We start from the raw sequence: 21688 nt of genomic DNA, 5'->3' as shown, positions 1-21688 counted from the left end.
TGTGTATATTTTGGCACACATTCTCTTGGTTCCACCTAGTTCCTTTCTCTCTTTCTTTCTCTACCTCCCTCCCTCTCCCTATTCTTCTTCACAGCTCTTAGGAAAATTTGTTAAACTATACACTCTTTATTATTAATGTACATTTATGAAAAATTCTTCACAGTTACAAAAGTGCATGGTTATAAAATCATCTCCATACAAAGGTTGGCATCTTCCCTCTAACCCCACCCCTCCCCAGCCCTCCCACCCCCAGACATTAGCACATTACAGGACAGTGCTTAGAAAAACTGAGAGCTCTGTGGATCCAGCTCTCCACCCAGTGCTGTGACAAACACAATAGTGATTTACAAAGGACCTTGTGACGCCCTCACTTCCCTTTTGCCTCTTCCTGGGGTGGGGAAGAGCAGACAATTTTCTCTGGCTTTAGGAAGATGTCCTTTTGAGGAATGGGTTAAGATAGATCTTTTTAGTCTTCTGCTGTTGGAAAGGATGTCAGCACAGATACCTTAGGGGAAAATGGAAGCTGGAGGTCTTCCCCCATGGTTGAAGACAAACACCTGTCTTGATCTGTTCAAATTTCATACATGACCCTCCTTGAAAGGAGCCATGAACCTCTATAGCAACTCTGGAGACCTATTTCTGCAAAGTTCCCTGGGAATTCCTCTAGGAATGGAGAAAAAGAGACGAGGGTTTGTCTGAGGGTGACCAGAGATAACTGGCCCAAAGTGGTGTGATTCAGATATGAGGGCTCTTCTAAAAAGGAATTTTCTTGGCCCAAATCTTGACCAAACTAAACTTTGATATCCTCTGGCCTAGCATGGAGGAAGCTTCTGCAATAAGAACAAGTCTCTGAGGGGCAGGAGAGAGCAGAGGGAAGCAGGGAGAAATCACGTTCTCATTAGGATGCCTCTGCCACAGATTTTTCTCCTTCTTTATTTTTTTTAGCATCCAGTCCTACCCTAAACCTGGTGGGATTCCATCTTAATCTATCAAACAATGTAATATTAGATTGGTGCAAAAGTAATTGCGACTTTTGCTATCACTTTTAATGGCAATCACTTTTGCATCAACCTATATACACCTATTTAGGCATGCTTATTTATGCATATTTAGCCACTCAGCCTATGGCTGAGTGGACTATGTCAGAGAACTGAACCCAAATTCCAGAGAGATCTGTCCCATGTCAGCAGACAGCCAACACACAAGGAACCTCACAGACAGACATACAGATGCAGAGATACCCCATCACATACATGTTAACCAGTTTGGACAATTTGAATGAAGCCTGTGGTCACCAGGGATATGGGAGCAATTCCAATCAGGATTGTTAGATTATCTCTAGAAGCTTGCTTCTGATAGCTTGGACAAGATGATGGCAGTGGGGGAGAAGCAGGGAATTCCTTGGCAGTAGGGAGGTTGAATACTTTCCTCATTGTGCTCTAGTAAATTGAGGAGCTTCTAGCAGCAGGAGAAACATCTGTCCTTTAAAAGCCATGTATCCTGCTCAGAAAGGTTTGGCATTAATGGAGACCAAATTGTCCCACTAGAAAGGACATTGATGTCAAGGGGGCATTTGGTGTCTTTTCTGGTTCTAGTCCTATGCAAAAAAGCATATATCTTAAAATATATTAACTACATTTTGGCAAACAATAGTTCCTAGGAGGTTATTATAGTATTATGGTACGCCCCTATGGGAAACTTTCCTATTTTGTCAGGATTATAGTTTCTAAAAGTTCCTCTCCAGGTATTTAGGTTGCCGGCCTGGCTTGTAGAGAACAGCTCGAGTTCACCATCCTTGGTCATCACAGAAGGAGAGAGCAGGGCACAGTTCTGCTTCAGATGTCGCAGGGCCAAGATTTGTCCCAGATGTTGTAAGCAAGATTCAGGGGACACGGGTTCAAGTACTTCAAGTCTAGCAAAGTTTCTGAAGACTCTTTTGGTTGACTAGCTCAGGGAAGCACCAGTGAAGGATGCCTTCCTGGAAGATGACATATTAGCCTCCTTCATTCCTTTCAGGCTTTCCAGGAGGATGGGATGATAGAATACCTCTGGAGCTTGGGGCAAGGTAGGTGGAAAGCCCCTGTTTTAATTCTCCTCCTGGCCAGACTTATCAGCATGTTGGACTGTGCCTTGATGTTCTTCTCCTAAACTGCAGAGGTTCTCACCTATAGCTTTCTTGCTCTCTTAGTATCTCTTGCAACACACACAGCAGGGCTTGAGAAGGAGTTGTTAATACAGCTTCCTCTCTTGATTCCCAAAGATCTTACTTTTCACATGACTGCCACCATGGCCACCATTGCTGATGTTTTATCTACACATCGTAAAGCAGGAGTCTACTATTCAGATGTTACCTGTGTAGTCTCTGTTTCAGAGCCTGCAATTTGCCTTACCATGAGCATAGTTCAATCTGTACAGCAGATGGGTTTGACTGCCTTCTATTTAGCTTATCCACTAGCACATTCATGGATGCTGAATTCCAGGGCCCCACTACTCAGCCATCTGAGGCATTATCTTCCCCAAGCACTTGAGAAAGCACTGGAAAGAGAATCGTGTTAGGGTTGAGCCCCAACCTTGCCACATAGCAAGTCATATCCAACTTTGAGACATTTTTTCCCCATCTGTAAAACAGGATTACTGATGTTTGATTTACCTCCTGCACAGGGTTGTGAAAAATCAAGGAGAATGATGCAAAAATACTCATGAACTATCTGGTGCTGAACAAATAGACGGAAGATAATGATGCTGCTGATGAAACTGATGAAGAAGACCACAATGATGATAATTGTGCTTTGCTCGTAAAGTTACTTGATTTTTGACTGACTGATTAGATGCAGTTTCCCTGAATGGAGCTGCCTACCGCCTTCCTTCTAGGGCTTATCCAGACAACCTTGGGTAAGTCACTCAACTCTCTACAATTAATTCATCTGTCAAATGGGGATAATAAAAACCACCAGGCAGTGTTGCTGTGAGAATTGAAAGAAGTGAGTCAATAGATATAAAAGTGCCCAGAGGAGTGCCTGGACCTTATGAGAAACTTTGTCAGCTCTAGTTGAATTTGAATTTATATAACTCTAGAGGGAATGGTGATGTTCCCCAACTTGGATGGGGCAGTAGAAAGAGCACGGACTTTATCTTGCTCATGGTGGCATGTGAGTTTAACCTCTCTGAGCCTTAACTGCCTCATCTGTAAAATGGGATCAACAGCGTTCACCTTAAAAGATTTGTGTGTGTGTTAAAGGGAATGGTTTGTGGAGAGAGCTTTTCACAGTACCTGACACTGGCAAGGGCTTAGTATTTAACAGCTTTCTCACCCTCATGCTTAACATGGGTAAGTTGCTTAGAAGAAAATGCAAAGCCTCATATGGTCATAACTGTGCTGCCTTTGTCCCCTTTTATCTCTGGGTGCTGCCAGGCTATGGGTCTGTGGCCCACAGTGCACTTTCCTGGTGAGACCCTGTGGCGTGAGCACTGTGGCAAGAACAGTCACATGATTAGGATCCCAAGGTGCCAGGACTCTTGCTGCCCCAGTTGCTGGGCCTCCTGCTTCTGTCTTCTGAAGCCAAGCTTGAGTGAGAGGCAGGAGCAAGGGCATTGAAAGTGTCCATCCTCAGCCTGCTGCCTGGGACCTCACCAACTGGTGACATTTGGTCATATGGGGGCAGTCAGTGGGAGGTGGTCTCACCTGGTAGCTGCTGGTGGAAGGAGGCCAGGGGCTGGCATGGAGGTGTTCTTACTCCCTGGAGGCAGTGGCTGGCATTGCTGAGAGCTGACAGTTTTGGTGTCAGGAGGTCGGGGGTAGGTTTGAGTTCTGTGCCACACCCCCTCTATACAAGTAAGTGACCAGGAACTGTTCACTCTTCTCAACACAGCACACTATGCGTATTCTGGCCTCTGCCATTTGCGGACACCCTTCTTTGCCTACCTGACAAAGTAGATATTTCCTGATGACCCAGTTCACAAATCACTCTAATCTTTTAATTCTCATGGACATTGCTAGACACAGATGATGGCTCCTCCTCTGGGCCTCCATAATGACGTGCTCAGAGTCCTGACATACAGTCTTAAAGGGAATGGTTTTTGGATCTCTCTCCTTGACCAGAGGGAAGTGCCTTGAGGGCAGGGACTGAGTCAGTTCATCTGATGTTCCCAATTCCTAGCGCACCGCCTGGCCCAAAGCAGATGCTCATACAAAGTGAGTGTCCCCACCTTGCTTGAACCATGACTGAGGCAGCCAGGTCACCATGGAACCAGCGTGGGCAGTCAGGGAGGGCGTCTGGTGGCCAGCAGCTGTGGCGGTCAGCAGCATGGAGGGATGAGAGGCAGGCATGTCAGATCTCTTCCTCTTCACTGGCCTTGCTCCAGCGGTGGCAGCAGTTGGCAGTGATGCCCAGGAGGAAGTTGGTGGCCACAGAGGCAATGGAGACCACGAAGCCCACAAACGCAATGAATAGGTAATCGTCCAGGGTCAGGGTCAGGTGGCAGGCCTTGAAGCTTTCCTCAGTGAGTGAGAAGAGTGGGGCGCCCTCGACTTCAGGAGGGCCCCGGCACTCAGCCAGCTGAGAATCTGTAACACAGAAGCCAGGGAGGATGAGGAAGCCAGGGAGGATGAGGTACCCAGGGAAGGAGAGGTGATTGGAAAGCCCACCCACAACCGCTCGCTGGAAAAAGTAAGAAAGACATTCACTGAGGTTCTTCCATGTGCCAAGAATTCTACTTATCTCCTTTAGTTCCCCCAACAACTCTCAAGGCAAGGATTTTTATGCCTATTTCTATAGATGTGGAAAGTACTGTTTAAAGAGTTTAGCAATTTGCTGAAAGTCATCTGGCTATGACCAGTGGTAGATCTGGGGACACGATCATCTCTTACAATAACCTCCCAACTGGTTTCTGGGCTTCAGAAGGTGTCTGTCAGCCTGCAGCCTGGGACCTCACCAGCAGCTGACAAACCATTTTAATACAGTCAGCTGAGTGGTTCTTTCAGATCTGATGTCCTGCTATGCCTTCTCTACTTAAACTGTTCCCTGGATTCCTGTCTTTGAATGGAGCAAAAGCCCAGGTGCTCCCTGTGGGCTCCAGGGACTCTTTCCCATCTCTTCCACTCTGTTCCTTACTTACTCTGCTCCAGCCACACACACCTCCTGGTCATCCTTCCATGACCCCAGAGTGTCCCCTCTTGAGGCGGGGAAGGGATGCTTTTGCATTTGTCCCTTTGGGAGGGAGCTTCTCCCCTCGATCTCTGCACAGCTCAGCTCCCCACTTCCTTTGGGACTCGGCTCAATGCCACATTATTAGTGAGGCCTTTCCTTAAGACTCCGAATAGCACCCCACTTCATCTCCTCCTGGGCTCCCTATATTACCTGCTCTGCTCTGTTTTTCTTTGTAGTGTTGATCACCACCTGAAAGTTTCTTGGTTTATTTTCTGTCTCCTCGTCTTTCAATATAAGCCCCTCCCATGGTATCTTTAGCATCAGAACAGTGTCCCGTCCATAGTAAGTGCTTGATGAATCTTTACAACATGAATATAAGACTGTCCAACTCCAAATCATTGGGCCTTTCCACTACTTATGTGGCTTTTCTGGATACACAGAGTATAGGGTTAAGAGTATGGGTTCCAGAGCTATTGGCCTAGTTTCAAATCCCCTCTTCTCCCCTTGCTAATTGCATGATTACAGGTAAGTTATTTAATCTCTCTGTGTCTTGACTTCTTCATCTGTTCAATGAGGATAATAACAGTATCTACTTCTCAGGGTTGTAGTGAGGATTCAGTGAGTTAACATATACGAATTATATGTTACATATTAATGTAATATATAATATATAACATATATTATATTTCATTTATGTGAATTATTATATTGGTTGTTTTTCCTAGACAGGTCATTGGGGGTCATATTCTGCACTCAAGCTTCTGTAGGAGGGGGCTGCTTTTTCTGGTGGGGTTACTGTTATCTTCAGCATTGATGGTCTCATCTCATCCTTCTGGGGTTGCTTTTATGAATGCATGATGGCTGTCAATGGTCTTATCTCACTCTGCCTGGGAAGTAAAGGTAGTGTGCAGGTGACACTCTTGCCATGCAGCATTAGGCACCAGCTTTTAAGCAGCCAACCATTCCTTTGTTTAGTGGACAAATATTAATCAAGCTCTTAACTTGGGTAAGTCTTTTTTTTTTTTTTTTTTTTTTTTTGGTCTTTCTGGCTCTCATGCTCTGCCTCTACAATAAGGGGCCTCTATAAGAAGGGGATAAACCAGTCAGGTTCAGTGACTCATGCCTGTAATCCCAGCACTTTGGGAGGCCAAGGCGGGTGGATCATGAGGTCAAGAGATTGAGACCATCCTGGCCAACATGGTGAAACCCCCCTCTACTAAAAATACAAAAGTTAGCTGGGTGTGGTGGTGCACACCTGTAGTCCCAGCTACTCAGGAGGCTGATGCAGGAGAATTGCTTGGACCTGGGAGGTGAAGGCTGCAGTGAGCTGAGATCGCACCACTGCACTTCAGCCTGGGTGACAGAGTGAGACTCCGTTTCAAAAAAAAAAAAAAAAAGAAGGGGATAATCCCATCTAAATTTTGTGAGAGTCAATATAAAGACATTTTCTAAATTGTGTGTTGTATAAATGCATAAATGCTATGTACTCATTCTGCAGTTTTTGAGGGCAGGGCATCAAATGATGGATTTGGATTGAACCTTTCAGGAATTGAATCAGCATCAATATCCTTGGAAATGGGGAGTCAGGTTTGGAAGGAGAACCCAACCTTCCCCAAATCCCAGGTTGAGTAATCCCTGTAGGCTGTGAGCACAGGACCCCTGTCCTGCCCAGGCCAGGATCCTGTCTGGGGTTGACTCACATGTGCTTTCCTCTGGAAACCTGAAGATGCTGAACTCTAAAGTCTATTATGTAGATGAAGTGGGTACTGGTGAGACAGTGAGATGGGGAATGTGGCAACACTCATATGGACCAGCCAGAGGAGCCCCTGACAGCCCTTGGTGGGACCACACAGGATGCAGGATGGGAACGTGGAGGCTGACAAAACCCCCTGGTAAGTCAAGGCACCAGTCCTAAAGTCATGCTGTATCCCAGGGGCTTGCTTACTGTGGCCCTCTTTGTTTAATTTTTCCAAAAACCATGGATAACAGTGGAGTTCCGCCAAGAAAAAGGGAGGAAGCAGCTGAAAAGGACCTAAAGGGAAGAGCATCACGTAGTTCTGCCTCCACTGGCAAGGTTTTGTCCCTAAGGAGAAGCACCCTGGGGCATGTGGCCTGGTGTTAAGTGTGTTCTGTGGAGGAACAGGGAACCTGGCTTTCCAGCTGGGCCTGCTTGCTTCCTCATCATGGGCCTGTGGACAGCCACTGTCCCCCTCTGGAGCTCAGGTTCCTCACCTGTACTGATGTATGTGTGAGCCCACACTGATGAAATCTTGGACCCCTCTCCTGCTTGCTGGGAGTCTGAGCTAAGAAGTCTGAAGACAGAGCAGCAGGGACCTCAGAGATCACAGAAAAAGAGTCCCTGGGTGTGAGGGAAGCTTAGTGCTTCGGGTGCCCTTTCTGTTAGTGCACAGGAGAGAGAGGGAAGGCGCGGCCTGCTGAGGTTGAGCAAGTTGGGAGATTGCTCCAGGCAGCCTCCCCCTCCTGCCCTCCACCATCGCCCCATCCCAGTCCCCAGCTATTTTGGTGCCAGAGAATTTCCTCCTACAGCTCTGTGGAAACACTGGAATCGTGACCCACAGCCCTCCCCAAACTATTTTGGTCTTGGGCTCCCCACTCAGTCCTCCTCTCCCTTTTACCGCATTCAGCATTGCTTCTTCTCAACATGTGCTGAGCTCAGGTTCTGGGAAAACCCCGGGGGTAGGGCCTTCAGCTACTACTTCTGGGTGCTTGTGCCAAGCCTTGGTGTTGTCACACAGGAGAGCTGGTAGCTAGGGCCGCAGATGAACATAGCCTGCCTCTGGGTCAGGCTCAGATGCCACTGGGTTGGGACGCCCATCAAACCTATGTGATTTGGGCTCCTTCAGGCCCCAGTCCACCCTCCAGTGGGGAATGGCTGGTTGAGTTGCCGCATCTCAGTCTTCCTCTCAGCTCCCTACCCTGTGCCCAAAGTTTACACTGCTCAGGGCCTTGAGTTTGAGGAAAGCCAGGTTCTTGTAGCTGAGGTCCAGGTCTTGGAGCTGCATGAGGTCCTGGAACTCTACTGCAGCCCTTTGGTCAGTCCAGGACTGAGGTTCTGACTCCTCCGGCAGGCCAGAACCTGACTCTTCAGGATATAGTCAGGGAGATTGCCAGGACTCAAATCCTGGCTTCAACACTTAGCAGCTGTGTAACTTCCAACAAGCTACTGAACCTCTCTGTGCCTCAGCTTCCTCCTCTGTAGAGTGGCAATCTCATTAGTGCTCTTCTGGGGATAGGAAGAGATAGGTAAAGCTGCTTAAGAGAGGGCCTGGTAAATAACAAGTACTAAGGTCTCAAGTTCCTCCTGGAACATATTGGCTGTCACGCAACTTAAGCTATTGCAGCTCTGTTGAGATTGTGTTAGCCATTACTATTTATACGAGAGTTTCCAACACTTGGAATGCTAAAAAAGCAGTCTGGTAGATTGGAACAGGGCTTAGAAGTCAGATAAATCTAGGTTTTATTCATGGTCCTGACACTTTTTAATTTTTTAATTTGTATTTTTTTCATGGCCCTGCCACTTTCTAAGTGCGTGATTCCTGTCAAGCCTTTTTATTGTTCTAAATCTCAGTTTCTTCACCTGGAAAATGGATATAATAAAAATGGGGGTCTCATGAGATAATGGATGCCAAGACCTTAGGTCATGGGGAAAGCTCAGTAAAAACCACCAATGATGAGCTATTCTCACTTGTCTACTATTCGTCTGCCTCATTAGGTCATGAGCAGCACAGTGGTGAGGGACATCTATTTCATGAATGAACGGGCCCTCGGTGCCTCACATGCATTGGAAGGATTCTACAACCTGTCGGCCAAGGTGGTGTACAAAGAGGCAAGCCCACATGAGAAAACACAGTAGGTGCTTTCCGGCTCTAAGTCCCCCGCTTTCTTTGGAGCCTTTGCTTCCCATTGAGGCAAGCCCTCCCTGTTGACTGCCCCGTCCTGCCCCTCCATTACCTGCTGTACAGCGCTGGATCCGGTTTCGCAGCCACTTCAGCAGGGGCTCCATGGTGCAGCCACACACCCAGGGATTGCCACCGATCTGCAGGGTCACCAGCCCCGGTAGGCCCTCAAGAGCCTCTAGGCTGAGGAAGGCCAGGCCCCCATAGCTGAGGTCCAGGTCTCGGAGCTGCATGAGGCCCTGGAAGGCCTGGGGGTGCACCCTCCGCAGCCAGGGGTTGTGGCTCAGGTCGATTTGGACCAGCCCATGGGCCTCCTGGAACATGTCGGCCGGCACGTGGCTGAAGTTGTTGTAGCTCAGATCCAAGTGTGCCAAGCGCTTGGCATGGAGGAAGAGGCCCCGGGGCAGCTCCATTAAGGAGTTGTTGCGCAAATCCAGCACCTGGAGCTCCATGTAGCATGTAAGGTAGCCAGGCGGCACTGCTGTGATGCGGTTGTGGGCCAGGCTGAGGTTTCGGGTGTCCATTGGCAGGTCTGGGGGCACGGAGAATAGCCGCTGGCTGCTGCAGTCCACCACCTGGTTACGGCATGTGCAAAGGACTGGGCAGCTGGTGCCAGCATCCGAGTGCATCAACCCAGCTGCCAAGAGGAGGGAGATCAGCAGCATTGCTGGGTGGGGTGGCCCGGGCCAGGGAAGCTGGGCCCAAGTGTCACCCATTTTAGGTAGCTGGCAACAGCAGTGCTGGAGGGAGCCCAGGAGGACTGCGTCCATGGAATCGAGAGTCTGTGACACAGGAAGGCAGCTACATCTGGGGCCAGCCTCTACGAAGGTGGGGCTTCTGAGCATGTAGTATCATGGCTAAAGACTTTCCCAGGAGGCTCTGAGCACCAGAGGGCTTCCTGAGATCCACGGGAGGTCCCCTTCCGGAGCCTAGGAGGCAAGACACCCAGTTGAGGTCCCCTAGGGTCTGGAATGATCATCAAAATCTGAGAAAGGGAGGGGACAAGGATGGGGCTGGGTCAGCTGCCAGCAGGTCCTGGAAGAGTTCCTGCAGATCTTTTGTGTCTCTCTCACCCATGCCTGCTGGATGTTTCCTCTTGGTGCTGTGTCTGGGAGGGAGGGGCTGAAGGAGATGAAAGGTGCCCTTTAAAGATCCTTGGCCCTTCTTCTGAGAAAACTTAAGTCCTGTTCCACGTCTGGGACTGATTAGGAAGCCAGGGCTGCACCTGGGTCTCCAGTGTTGAAGTTCTCAGAGGCCATTTGTCCTGGTGGCCTGGTGGGCTGGAGTCCAAGGGGGTCCCAGGGTGGGTGTTTTGGGAAGAGGGCCTGGGAGGAAGTGAGTCTCCATGGGCCTCCTAAAAGCCTGAGAGTCCTCAGCCTCAGTGGCTGCTGGAATCCCCAGGGAGCCTCTTTTTTTCCCAAAGAGAGGAGGACCCCAGGTGACGCCCACTGTCTGGGCCTCCGGGGCCAGAAGAAGTCATGAGTCCTGAAGGTGCAGGCTGAGGGTCAGCTGGCAGAGCTCTGGCAACTTCTCCAAGCCAGCGCCTTCCTCAGTGCAGCTCTGTATTCAGCAGGTGGAGGCTGAATTCCCTCTGTCAACAAGGAAAGCACTCAGGCAGAGAAATCCTGTGCCCTCGACACCCCGTTGTCCCTTCACCTAGGACCCTTGTCTTATCTTTGTCTCTTTCTTTCCTCCCTTCTTTGCTCCCCCAACCACAAAGTTCTCTGCTTACTGTCTGTCAGGTGTGGGCCATGGTAGGTTCAGACCCCAGGCTCACATTGCTGTTACCCACGAGCCCGCCCTGACCCAACCTGCAGCCATCCTCCTCTGGGTTCCTGTCTTGGGTTAGATGCATTTTCTTCTTCTTCTCATAACCCCACCCCCATCAGTACCAAACACACCAACCTTGAACAACTCCCTAAGAAAAACCTGCATCCACACTCTGGGGGTTTGCACACCCCTTTGAAACACTTTAAGCGCTCCTCTCTCTCCCTCTCTCTCTCTCTCTCTCTCACACACACACACACACTCACTCACACACCATTCTGTGACTCCCCCGTATTTTGCTCTGCCCCGTGCTCACGCCTCGCGGTTTTCGCTGCAGCTTTCTTCTGCATTGGCGATCCTGCAGACCCCTCCCCAGTCGACCCCCAACATCTTTCGCCCCCCCCCCCACCCAGCGCACACCCCTCATCCCAGCATCCCTTTCCACACACTGCACTCTCCTGCTCGCCGCCCCCAGCAGAGGGACCAAGAGTGATGCCACGCCCAGAGCCTCAGCCCTCGCGCCCCGCGCCCTCTCGCTTCTCCCTTGCCCACCTGCTGTCCTCGGTCCTCCCCTCACCCTCGGCCTGGCGCTGCCTATTTTCCTACCGCTTCAAGCCTCAATCCCGCCCACCGGGAAATCACCCCAGCTCCCCTTCATGCAGACTCATTTTTCTAAGCCCCGGTCTCCCCCCGCACTCCCACAGGCCCCAGGAGCCTACTCACTCCGTTCCAAGGACACAGCCATCAATCTGCGGCAGACGCGGGTCTCCCTCCCTCCTCCTGGAATCCCCGCTCGCTCCTTGCTTGCTTCAGAACAGATTGCCTCCCCGGCTCTTCCCCTCCCCCGGCCTCTCCTCCTCCTTGTCTCCTGGATCCCAGGCCAGCATCTTCTGTGATTTCCCGTCCTGCGGTCCCCCTGCCCCTTCTTTCACCCAAAAGGAAAATCACAGAGAAAGGATGCTCGGAAGAAAGTTCACAGAATCTGAATGCTTCTTTCTGAAACTCAGCTGGTGCCCAGGCTGCTGGGGTATAAGGCTTCCGCCAGAGCCAGGTCTTCCCCCTCCCTCCCCCCTTCCCGCCCTCTCTCTCTCCCTCCCTCCATCCCTCCCCCTCTTCTCTCCCTTTTTCACTCCCCTTTTTTTCCTCGAGGGCCAGGTACTGACGTTTCGCTGTCTCTTAGCAACTGCCTCCACATTTTTGAGCAACAGGAGAACTGGCTGTGGACCCCACCACGAAGAGAGAGGAGGGAAGGAAGCACAGGGCAAAATTCACAGCCGCCCACAGGATCCTGGGGATAGAGCGAGGAGAAGAAGGGGAGACAAGGGTGGGCAACTGGACAGGGGCAGAGAAAGAGGATCAGGCAGGGCCCAGTGGGAGAGGTTGTAGTAGGGGCAAGGTGTGGACATGGAATCGGAGACAGAGGAGGGATGGCTTAAGGGCATCAGATCCAGAAGAAAAAACTAAGAGGGCTTGCAATGAATGGAGAAAGGGACTTAGTGGGGGATGGGGGGAGTGAAGACTGGGGACACTGAAAACATGAATAGGAATGGAAAAAAAAAAGAGATGTGAATATGACAAGTTTGCTCACTTGATGGGATATATCTTTGTAGTCACCATATAATATCTACTTACCTGGGTTGGAATGTATTTTGGGCTCCAGCTACCAGGTGATTGGCTCAGGGCTTGTTAGGGACCATTATTGCAGGAGAGACCTTTTATATGTTCCCTGATTTTCCCTAAGTCCTGACCCCATGGGCTTTCTGGGGCTAGGAGGCTTGGCTGGAGTAGACCAATTTCCCCTTGGCTTGGGATATGAGAACTTTTGGGATCCAAAAGGCCAACTTCTTGGCCAGGTGGGTGCACCTGGGGCTCTACAGACACTTGGGTCTGTTAAGGGGAAAGGAAGCTTGTGATCCTTTCTTCTTTCTCCAGGCCCAAGGGATTCTGTCTGTCGTCTTGTTCCCATCCTTCCAAGCTTCCTTGGAGTGACTTCGGATGAGGATGAAATTTGTGCAATACCTGTTTTCTTGCTCACCCATTGAACAAGTCTCTAGCTGTCCTGCATTTTAAAAATCGTCTTGACCAGTTGGTTTGCTCAAAGAGCTGGCTTATTTCTTTGCTTAACAAATATTTATTGAGCATTCATTGTATGCTAGGTACTTGGCCAGATGGTGGGCAACAAGAAGGACATAGACTCCTCCCTCATGGAGCTGCTTCATTCGGTTGACCTGGGGCCTCTTGCATTTAAGTAACAGCTTAGGTCTTTGGGGGAACCAAAATGGAGTAATAGAAAACAACAAGTGTGAAGTTATGCAGACTCTGGGCATTTATAAAGTTCTTAAAATCATGGTCGTTGTCTTTTCTAACATGATTCTTTTTGCTATATGCTTGTAGAAAGTCAGTTCCCTTCTGTGTTCTTTCAGATGCTCATTTTGAATCTTTCATGTTCTACAGTCTCTGGCACAGAGTAACATGGCAGCCACTCCATAAATATTTATATATCGAGTTGACTGAGGTAAATGAGATTTCAGTCCCTGCTTAAGAAAGGGAATGTTTGTTCAATCTCATTTATGAGTTTAGAAGTAAAATATTAATTGTAACCCAGAAAACACAACACAGTGAAACAAGTAATCTATTCTAGCTGAGGACTGTTGGCCTCCGGAAAGTAAAGCTAGCATCCTATGTTATTAACATTAACTGAAAAATGGTAGAAAACATAATTATCTGAATGGAGGCTAAAAAAGCTATCCAACATAGTTCAATATTTAGTGTTGACTAAAGGTAACTTATGAAGATTTTCTTCCTTTATATGATACAAAGTTTATAATTAAAATTAGAATTAATAATATAACTAAAGGAAAACATTAGTGACTGTGTTCCTTAAAAAATAGGATCTAGGTAAGATGCCTCATCACCATTTGAAGCTTCAGTTTTCTGACCTATGAAGTAGGGATAACGACGCCTAAGTCACAGGGTTGTTAGATATATGAGCCATTATAAATAAAGCACTTAGAACACTGTACAGATGGCTTTGTCAAATGAACAAATAAAACAAAGTAAAATAAACAAACAGCAGAATATAAAATCTCTGAAACAGTTATGGAGAAAGAAAAACAAATAAATTGCTCAAAAAGTAAAAAGTTAAGAAAGGAAAATATTACATTTGCAGATGATTTGAATGTATTCTTGTCCAAATGAGTTGCAAAACCTTCAGAAACCCCTAATTTAAGAATATTATCATTGCATATATCTTCTGTAGAAGTGAGGTTCAATGAGACAGAAATATTTTATATGACTTTATACATTTAATCATTTTACAAATCATTATGGGATTCTATGAATCCAAAATTGGCGTCCCAAGGTACACTGTGTGCCATGATGTTCTTAAATAAGTTTGAGAAACACTGAGTTAAACAAAATGAAATGAGTTTACTGTAAGATTTCTCAGAGGCTTTAATGTGTAAATGGTTAGGGCCAGTCTGCAAGTGACGGCATTGGGGAATGAGGAATATATAATATCCAGCATTTCCTAAACTTATTTGGGATCTGTAATTTTCTTTTATCTTCTGCTCTCCCTCTTCTACTGCCTTTCCCTCTCCTCTTCCTCTCCTATTCTCACCTTTTACCTCCTCTTCCTTCTTTTTGTCAGAACTGTTAATATTGGGAATAGTTTTTGTTGAGCATGGTTTGGGAAATATGGAGCTGAAATTTATTATAGACTATCTCTTGCTTAAGTATCTTTAGTAATAGCAGTTGGCTTTCATAGAGATCATTTTATTTTTTTTTACACAAAGAAATATGTATCACTTTATGAGAGTTACTAGATATGTAGATAATAAATTCAATGAATTCATTCAATGAATTCATGTTGAGACACCCATACTGGCTGGTTGGCTGTTTCCCTTCACAAAATGACTTTTTCCTGCACAGCATTCTTGCAGTAGGAGTGATTCTATTTTGAACCCCCGCAAAATGATAAGTGATTATGTGTCACGGCCTTTTGGGGTCTCTTGCAAGTTATTGAAACTGTGATTGTTCAATCCATGATTGTCAAGGATTTACTCTACTGGGAAAATACACAGAAATCAATCAAAGAGTTGCACAAATGAAATGAGTTGAAAAATAATTTTCATTACTATGATTTCCTGAATACGTGCTAAATTAGTTGTAACAATGGCAGGAAATCTTTAAATACACGAGAATTAATTTAATCTACCACGTAAGAAATTCATTCAAGGAAAATTATGAAACCTTAATAGAATGAAGATGGAGGAAGAAATGGAAAAAGGTAATCTCTCTAGTTGCTGGGAAAGCATAAAAATAACAAAGATGATTCTGCTTTCTTCAGTATCGTAGCTTAAAGTATCTGAATCAGAATCTGGTGAACTGGCAATGAAAACCATTTGGGAGAAAAACTGGCAAGAATGCACAGATTATATTAATAAGATGATGGTGATGATGATGATGACAGGAAATGCTTCAAAGTAAAGATGATGGACTCATCTAACTAAAAGATTAAAAAAAATTTTGCAAACTAAAAATCACTTGATGACCTTACTAAATATTTGTGCTTTCTATTCACAATAGCAAAGACACAAAATCAATCTAAATGCCCATCAATGATAGACTGGATAAAGAAAATATGGTACATATTTACTATGGAATACTGTGAAGTCACAAAAAAAGAGTAAGATTATGTCCTTTGCAGGGACGTGGATGGAGCTGGAGGCCATTATGCTTAGCAAACCAATGCAGGAACAGGAAACCAAATACTGCATGTTCCCGCTTGTAAGTGGGAGCTAAGTGATGAGAACACATGGACATATAGAGGGGAACAACACACACTGGAGTCTATAGGAGAGTGGAGGTGGGAAGGAAGGAGAGGATCAGGAAAAATAACTAATGGGTACTAGACTTAATATCTGGGTAATAATATAATCTGTACAACAAACCCCCATGACCCAAGTTTACCTATGTAACAAACTTGCACTGTACCCCTGAACTTAAAATAAAAGTTAAAAAACATTCGTTCTTTGAAGAATGACCATAGATGAGACTCTAGTTTCTGGAAGTGGTTCTCACTATCACAATACAGAATATGAAAAATGGGAAACTACAACAATGTTGGAATCAACCTCAAAGCAAGAAATGGTCTTGAGACATTAGCTCCATACTTCATTTTTTTGCTCTGAAAAAAATTCAAATGGTCCAAAGGAAAAACAAGCAATAAAAAAATACGAGCCAGGAAGAGAGCAGAATAGCACATTTATCTTAGTTGTGGAGAGAAGATATCTTTCTGTATGTGGAGGAAATGGACAATGTCATTTTTCAAACATATGACATTAAAAGATAATGGGGTTTTGCTGAGCAAAAAATGATAAAACAAAATCAGAGAGAAAGGAAAGACAGTCAATGGAAAAATAAATTTTACATGAAAATCATTTGACGTAATACATGCAAAATATATTAAGAATTGCTACAAATACAGTTCTTACAAATTGCTATAATACACAAATTACTCCGATACAGATACAGAAAATGTAACATTGTGGTAGGTAAGATTCTAAGATGGCCCTTGTGGTAGATAGAATAATGGGCCCCCAAAATGTCCATTTTCTAATCCTCAAAACCGAGGAAAATGTCATCTTAAGGGACTTGAGATGGGAAGATGATCCTAGGTTGTTCAGGTGGGTCCAATGTAATCACAGGGATCCTTAGAAAGGAAAGAGGGAGGTAGGAGAGTCAGAGAAGGAGAGGTAAGGATGGAAGAAGAGGTTGAGTGTGTTACACTGCTAGCTTTGGAGGTGGAGGAAGGAACCATTAGTCAAGGAAGGCAGGCAGCCTCTAGAAGCTAGATACAACAAAGAAACAGATTCTATCCTAGAGCCTCCAGAAGGAATTCAGCCCTGGTGACCCATTTTAGGCTTCTGGCCTCCAGAGCAATGAGTTAATCAGTGGGTGTGGCTGTAAGCCACTACATTTGTGGTGATTTGCTATAGAGGCAATAGGAAACCAGTATAGCCTTCAAGCTGACCACTTCTTGGTTGAGTTCAGGTAGAATCTGTGAATACAATGGGATAAAACTCCTATGATTAGGTTAGTTCATGTTAATCTAAAGGCAGGCTATCTAGGTGGGCCTTACCTAATCAGGTGAGCCATTAAAAGTTCCCCGCCTTTCCTGAAAGGGTATTTGACTCCAGGGATATTCTCTATTGCTAGCTCTGAGAATAGAGGGGAACATGTGGAAAGAACTTGACAATTGGCTCCAGTTGCTATGATTGATCACTGCCAACAGTCAGCAAGAAAACGGGAACCTCAATTCTTCACCCACAAGGAGCTGAATCCTGCCAACAACTTGAACATGTTCGGAAGACGATTAAGCCCAGGCTGCAGGTGAGAATGCAGCAGGCCAGCCAGTACCTTGATTACAGCCTTGTGATTCCCTGAGTATCAAACCCAGCTATGCTGTACCGGGACTTCTGATTCCCAGAGCTATGAGCTAATCAATGGGGATTGTTTTAAGCCACTAAGTTTGTGGTAATTTGTGATGCAGCAATAGAAAAGAAACATAAATGTCATGTGGAAAGATGCATGTTCTGGCTAAAAATTAAAGACATAAACAGAAAAACCATTTAGCGATAATACGTTAAACTAGTAACAATAAATCCACCTATAAAACTGCATGTGCTGGGTTTGGGGGAACGAGATGCATGTACAATTTTGGGGGGCACTGGGTATTGGCTCAGGCCCACTTAGGAAATTGCTTATACCTTTGACTCTGCAATTAGTAAGAAATTAGTTCGTTCAAAAATATTCATAGAAGGAACATTTATGATAAAGAAAAAGATGGAAGTAATGTGAATGTCCAGCATTCAGCAACAGAGGGTGCTAAGCAAGCATCTTATAACGAAAAGAAACACCAAATAGAACAGTATTATTTGTGGCATCCTGATGGGTAATATTGTTGCCTGGAGAGCATGCACAATCATGTTAATGGAATAAAGCAGAGCAACAATTAACTGATACTTCACCACTCACTGGCTGTGTACCCTTAGGCTAATGACTTAACCTCACTGTGCTCAATTTCCTCATATCTAAAATGGGCATGATTTTAGGATGCACCTCACAGGGCCATGGAGAGATTTCAAAGAGGCAATCCATGTAGAATCTGGCATAATCCTTGGTCCTTTATAGAATCTCAAGGAATTGGCCATTACTATAACAATTATGAGTAGTATCATTATATGAAAAGGAAATGGGGCTGGGCGCAGTGCCTCACACCTGTAATCTTGGCACTTTTGGAGACCAGTTTGGGAGGATTGCTTGAAGCCAGGAGTTTGAAACCAGCCTGGACAACATAACGAGACTCTATCTCTATAAAAAATAAAAAAATCAGCCTGGCATGGTGGCATGCGCCTGTGGGTTCCTCTACTCGGGAGGCTGAGGCAGGATGATCACGTGAACCCAGGAGACTGAGGCTGCAGTGAGCTATAACTTAACCACTACACTCCAGCCTGGGCAACAGAGTGAGTTTCTGGCTCTAAAAAAAAAGGAAAAAAAAAAAAAGAAAAGAAAAAAGAAAATGAATTTGATGACTTCCGTTCCTGACACTAAAGTTTCTTGATTCAACCTTGGAGACAATATTATATGATAGGAGGCTAGGTAACGTAGTGTTAGGAATAAAGGCTTTGGTGTAATTAATAATAATAATAATAATGATAATAATACCTGACTCATGGTTATTAATGAAATAACTCATGTAAAATGTGTAGCATAGTATCTGTCAACTCTCAACAAACCATAACTACGACTATTATTTTATTATTATTTTGGTAGGGAGTTGGTGGAGGTGAATATGGAGCCACACCTCAAATAATAGCACTTAGTCTTTAGATAACAACTGCAGCCTATCCTTTTACTTGTGACTAGTTCACATGTTCTTTCCGCTCCTTGGTTTCTGCATCCCTGGTCCAGTTTTTGAACTTTTGTGATATATTCTTCATGCTCCTGCCTCAGTGATCCTCCACATCATCCCTTTGTAATTAGATGTTGACATGATTCAACATCTGCATGATTCCTGACCACCACGGAGGTGTGTGTGTGTGTGTGCATGCATGTGTGTGTGCATGCATGCATGTGTGTGCCCGAGTGTGTGCATACATGGGTATGTGCATGCATGCACAGTATGTGTGCGTGTGTGCGTGTGTGTGTTTGTAGAAGGGGGGACGTGGTTAACTTGGAAGCATAAACAGTAAAATCTAATGATTATCTGTTGCCAGACAACATGCATTCATATATAATGTGAATGGAAGGTGGCTCCAGTCCTGTGACCACCTCCCTGGCAGAGAGAACAACCTACAGTGGAGGCAAGGCTAGATGGGAAAAGAAGGGTGAGTGGAGCGTAGCTCCTCTTGTCACCCAGTACTCTCTTGGCCAAATCTTTCCTGGAGTCATTGCCACTGTCCTGCAAGCCTAAGGCAGCTATAAGGCTTAGAGTTGGCCCCACCAATATACAACCTGAGTTGCCAAGTGCTTATTAAATGTGTTTTCCTGAAAAGTTAATGGGACAACAAAATAAAATTTGTTAGGAACTGCAACTCCCTGCCCCTCTTCTCTCGCTTCTGTCAGGAATTCTCAAGGTAATTGTCTGTGTACCTGTCTGTTTCCATTGCTAGGCTGTCAGCATCTTGTGGGCAGGTACAGGTATTTTGTATGAATCTTTTTCTCCAGTGTCTAGCATATAATAACCACAGAAACTTCACAAATATTTGCTGCATGAATGAGTCAATTCTTGAGCATCAGGTCAGCGGTACCTGCTGATGGGTTATTTTGGCTGAAAGCCCATAAAATCTCTCTGGCTGAGGCAGGCTGGTTAAATGTCTATCTAGGGACATTGCTGTTGACCACTCTTGATAATGGAAAGAGAGGCTTCTGGGGGTTGCTAGACGAAATAGAAGTGGACACAAAGGGATGAACTAAAAGATCAAAATTAACACTCAATGATAAGAAGTAGAAGTAGCAGATGCTGTTGCTTTGAGGTCCTATTGAGAGAGATCAATTTTACTATACTAGGAGAGACAATGGGACCACAGGGGGACTCTTCATTAGCTGACCAGAAAAGACTACCATGGGAGTGGACAGGAACCAATACATGCTGAATAGATATAATGTACAGAGGGTACAGAGAGGGTGACCGACTGAAATTCATCCACTTATTTAACACATATTTATTCAACACCTACTATATATCAGACCCAGGTTTGATCTACCTGTACAGCATATATCCCTGCACAGCTGATGAGGCAGATGTCGCTCTGAATGCTCTGAATGGTCAGTGTCCATGATGCTTGGTTGTTAAATATTTAACTATGCCTTCTGTTAGCAGTGAACAAAAGGTCCCTACTCTCTTGGTGCTCAGTTTTTGGTCAGAGGGGATAGATGATAAGTACAAACACAAACAAATATATGACAGGTGATGATAAATGCTGTGAAGAAAACCAAATCAGGGTACAGGGACAGAGGTTAAATAATTTGCCTGAGACTTCAGAGCAAATAAGAGGTGGAACCAGGACTTGATGAATTTGAAAGCTGGCTCTAGTCACATCTGAAGAGGGGCTGTGGGAGCAGCTGATCACGAACCTCACTGTAGTCCTACCTGAGCAAATGTCAGAAAGAGAGATCTTTTCATAAGCGATCATCAAATATTTATTGAGCCCCTAGCTCTATCAGGCACCTTGCTAAGCACTGGAGATACAGCAGCTGACAAACCAGAAAAGATCCGTGCTCAGGGAGGGGTGAAGCAGAGGAGATGAATCTTAAATCATTGAAAAATAAAAAGAGATAAAAAGTGTTTCAAAAGAAGACAGAATGGTACAGGGAGGTAAAAAGCAGAGCTATCCTAAAGAAAATGAAAGCCAGCTTGCAAAAGACTTACCTGCATTCCCAAGTTTATTGCAGCATTATTCGTAATAGCCAAGATATGAAATCGACCTAAGTGTCCACTGATGGATGAGCAGATGTAAGAAGTGCCTTTTGCCTCCCACCATGATTCTGAGGCCTCCCCAGCCGTGTGGATCTGTAAGTCCAATTAAACCTCTTTTTGTTCCCAGTTTCAGGTATGTCTTTATCAGCAGCAAGAAAACAGACTAATACAGTAAATCAGTACCAGTAGAGTTGGGCGTAGCTGAAAAAATACCTGAAAATGTGGAAGTAACTTTGAAACTAGGTAACAGGCAGAGGTTGGAACAGTTTGGAGGGCTCAGAAGAAGACAGGAAAATGCGGGACAGTTTGGAACCTCCTAGAAACTTGTTGAATGGCTTTGACAAAAATGCTGATAGTGTTATGAACAATAAGGTCCAGACTGAGGTGGTCTCAGATGGAGATGAGGAACTTGTTGGGAACTGGAGCAAAGGTGACTCTTGTTATGTTTTAGCAAAGGGATTGGTGCCATTTTGCCCCTGCCCTAGAGATTTGTGGAACTTTGAACTTGAGAGAGATGATTTAGGGTATCTGGCAGAAGAAATTTCTTTTCCTTTTTTTTTTTTTTCAAGATGGAGTCTTGCTCTGTTGCCTGAGCTGGAGTGCAGTGGTGCAGTCTTGGCTCACTGCAACCTCTGCCTCCTGGGCTCAAGCGATTCTCCTGCCTCAGCCTCCCAAGTAGCTGGAATTACCACCACATGTGCACCACCATGCCTGGCTAATTTTTGTATTTTTAGTGGAGACAGGGTTTCACCATGTTGGCCAGGCTGGTCTCAAACTCCTGACCTCAAGTGATCCACCTGGTGGCAGAAATTTTTAAGCAGCAAAACATTCAAAAGGTAACTTGGGTGCTGTTAAAAGCATTCCATTTAAAAAGG

At 45.6% G+C, this 21688-nt stretch overlaps 1 protein-coding gene across 1 annotated transcript; it reads right to left on the bottom strand.

Annotated features, from left to right (window-relative positions):
• Positions 1–110: 110 nt before the first annotated feature.
• LRRC55 (leucine rich repeat containing 55) lies at positions 111–11623 on the bottom strand. Its single transcript, XM_030810820.1, has 3 exons — positions 11555–11623; positions 9120–10655; positions 111–4564 (listed from the first exon to the last, which is right to left on the bottom strand). Exons 2-3 carry the CDS (start codon positions 9907–9909, stop codon positions 4329–4331), a joined length of 1026 nt encoding a protein of 341 aa, XP_030666680.1. The 5' UTR covers positions 9910–10655; positions 11555–11623; the 3' UTR covers positions 111–4328.
• Positions 11624–21688: the final 10065 nt, after the last annotated feature.

The sequence above is a fragment of the Nomascus leucogenys genome, chromosome 4 (assembly GCF_006542625.1).
Source record: "Nomascus leucogenys isolate Asia chromosome 4, Asia_NLE_v1, whole genome shotgun sequence".
NCBI lineage: Eukaryota > Metazoa > Chordata > Mammalia > Primates > Hylobatidae > Nomascus > Nomascus leucogenys.
The sequence above is the reverse complement of the archived record's forward strand: the minus strand, read 5'-3'. Positions and strand labels throughout refer to the sequence as shown.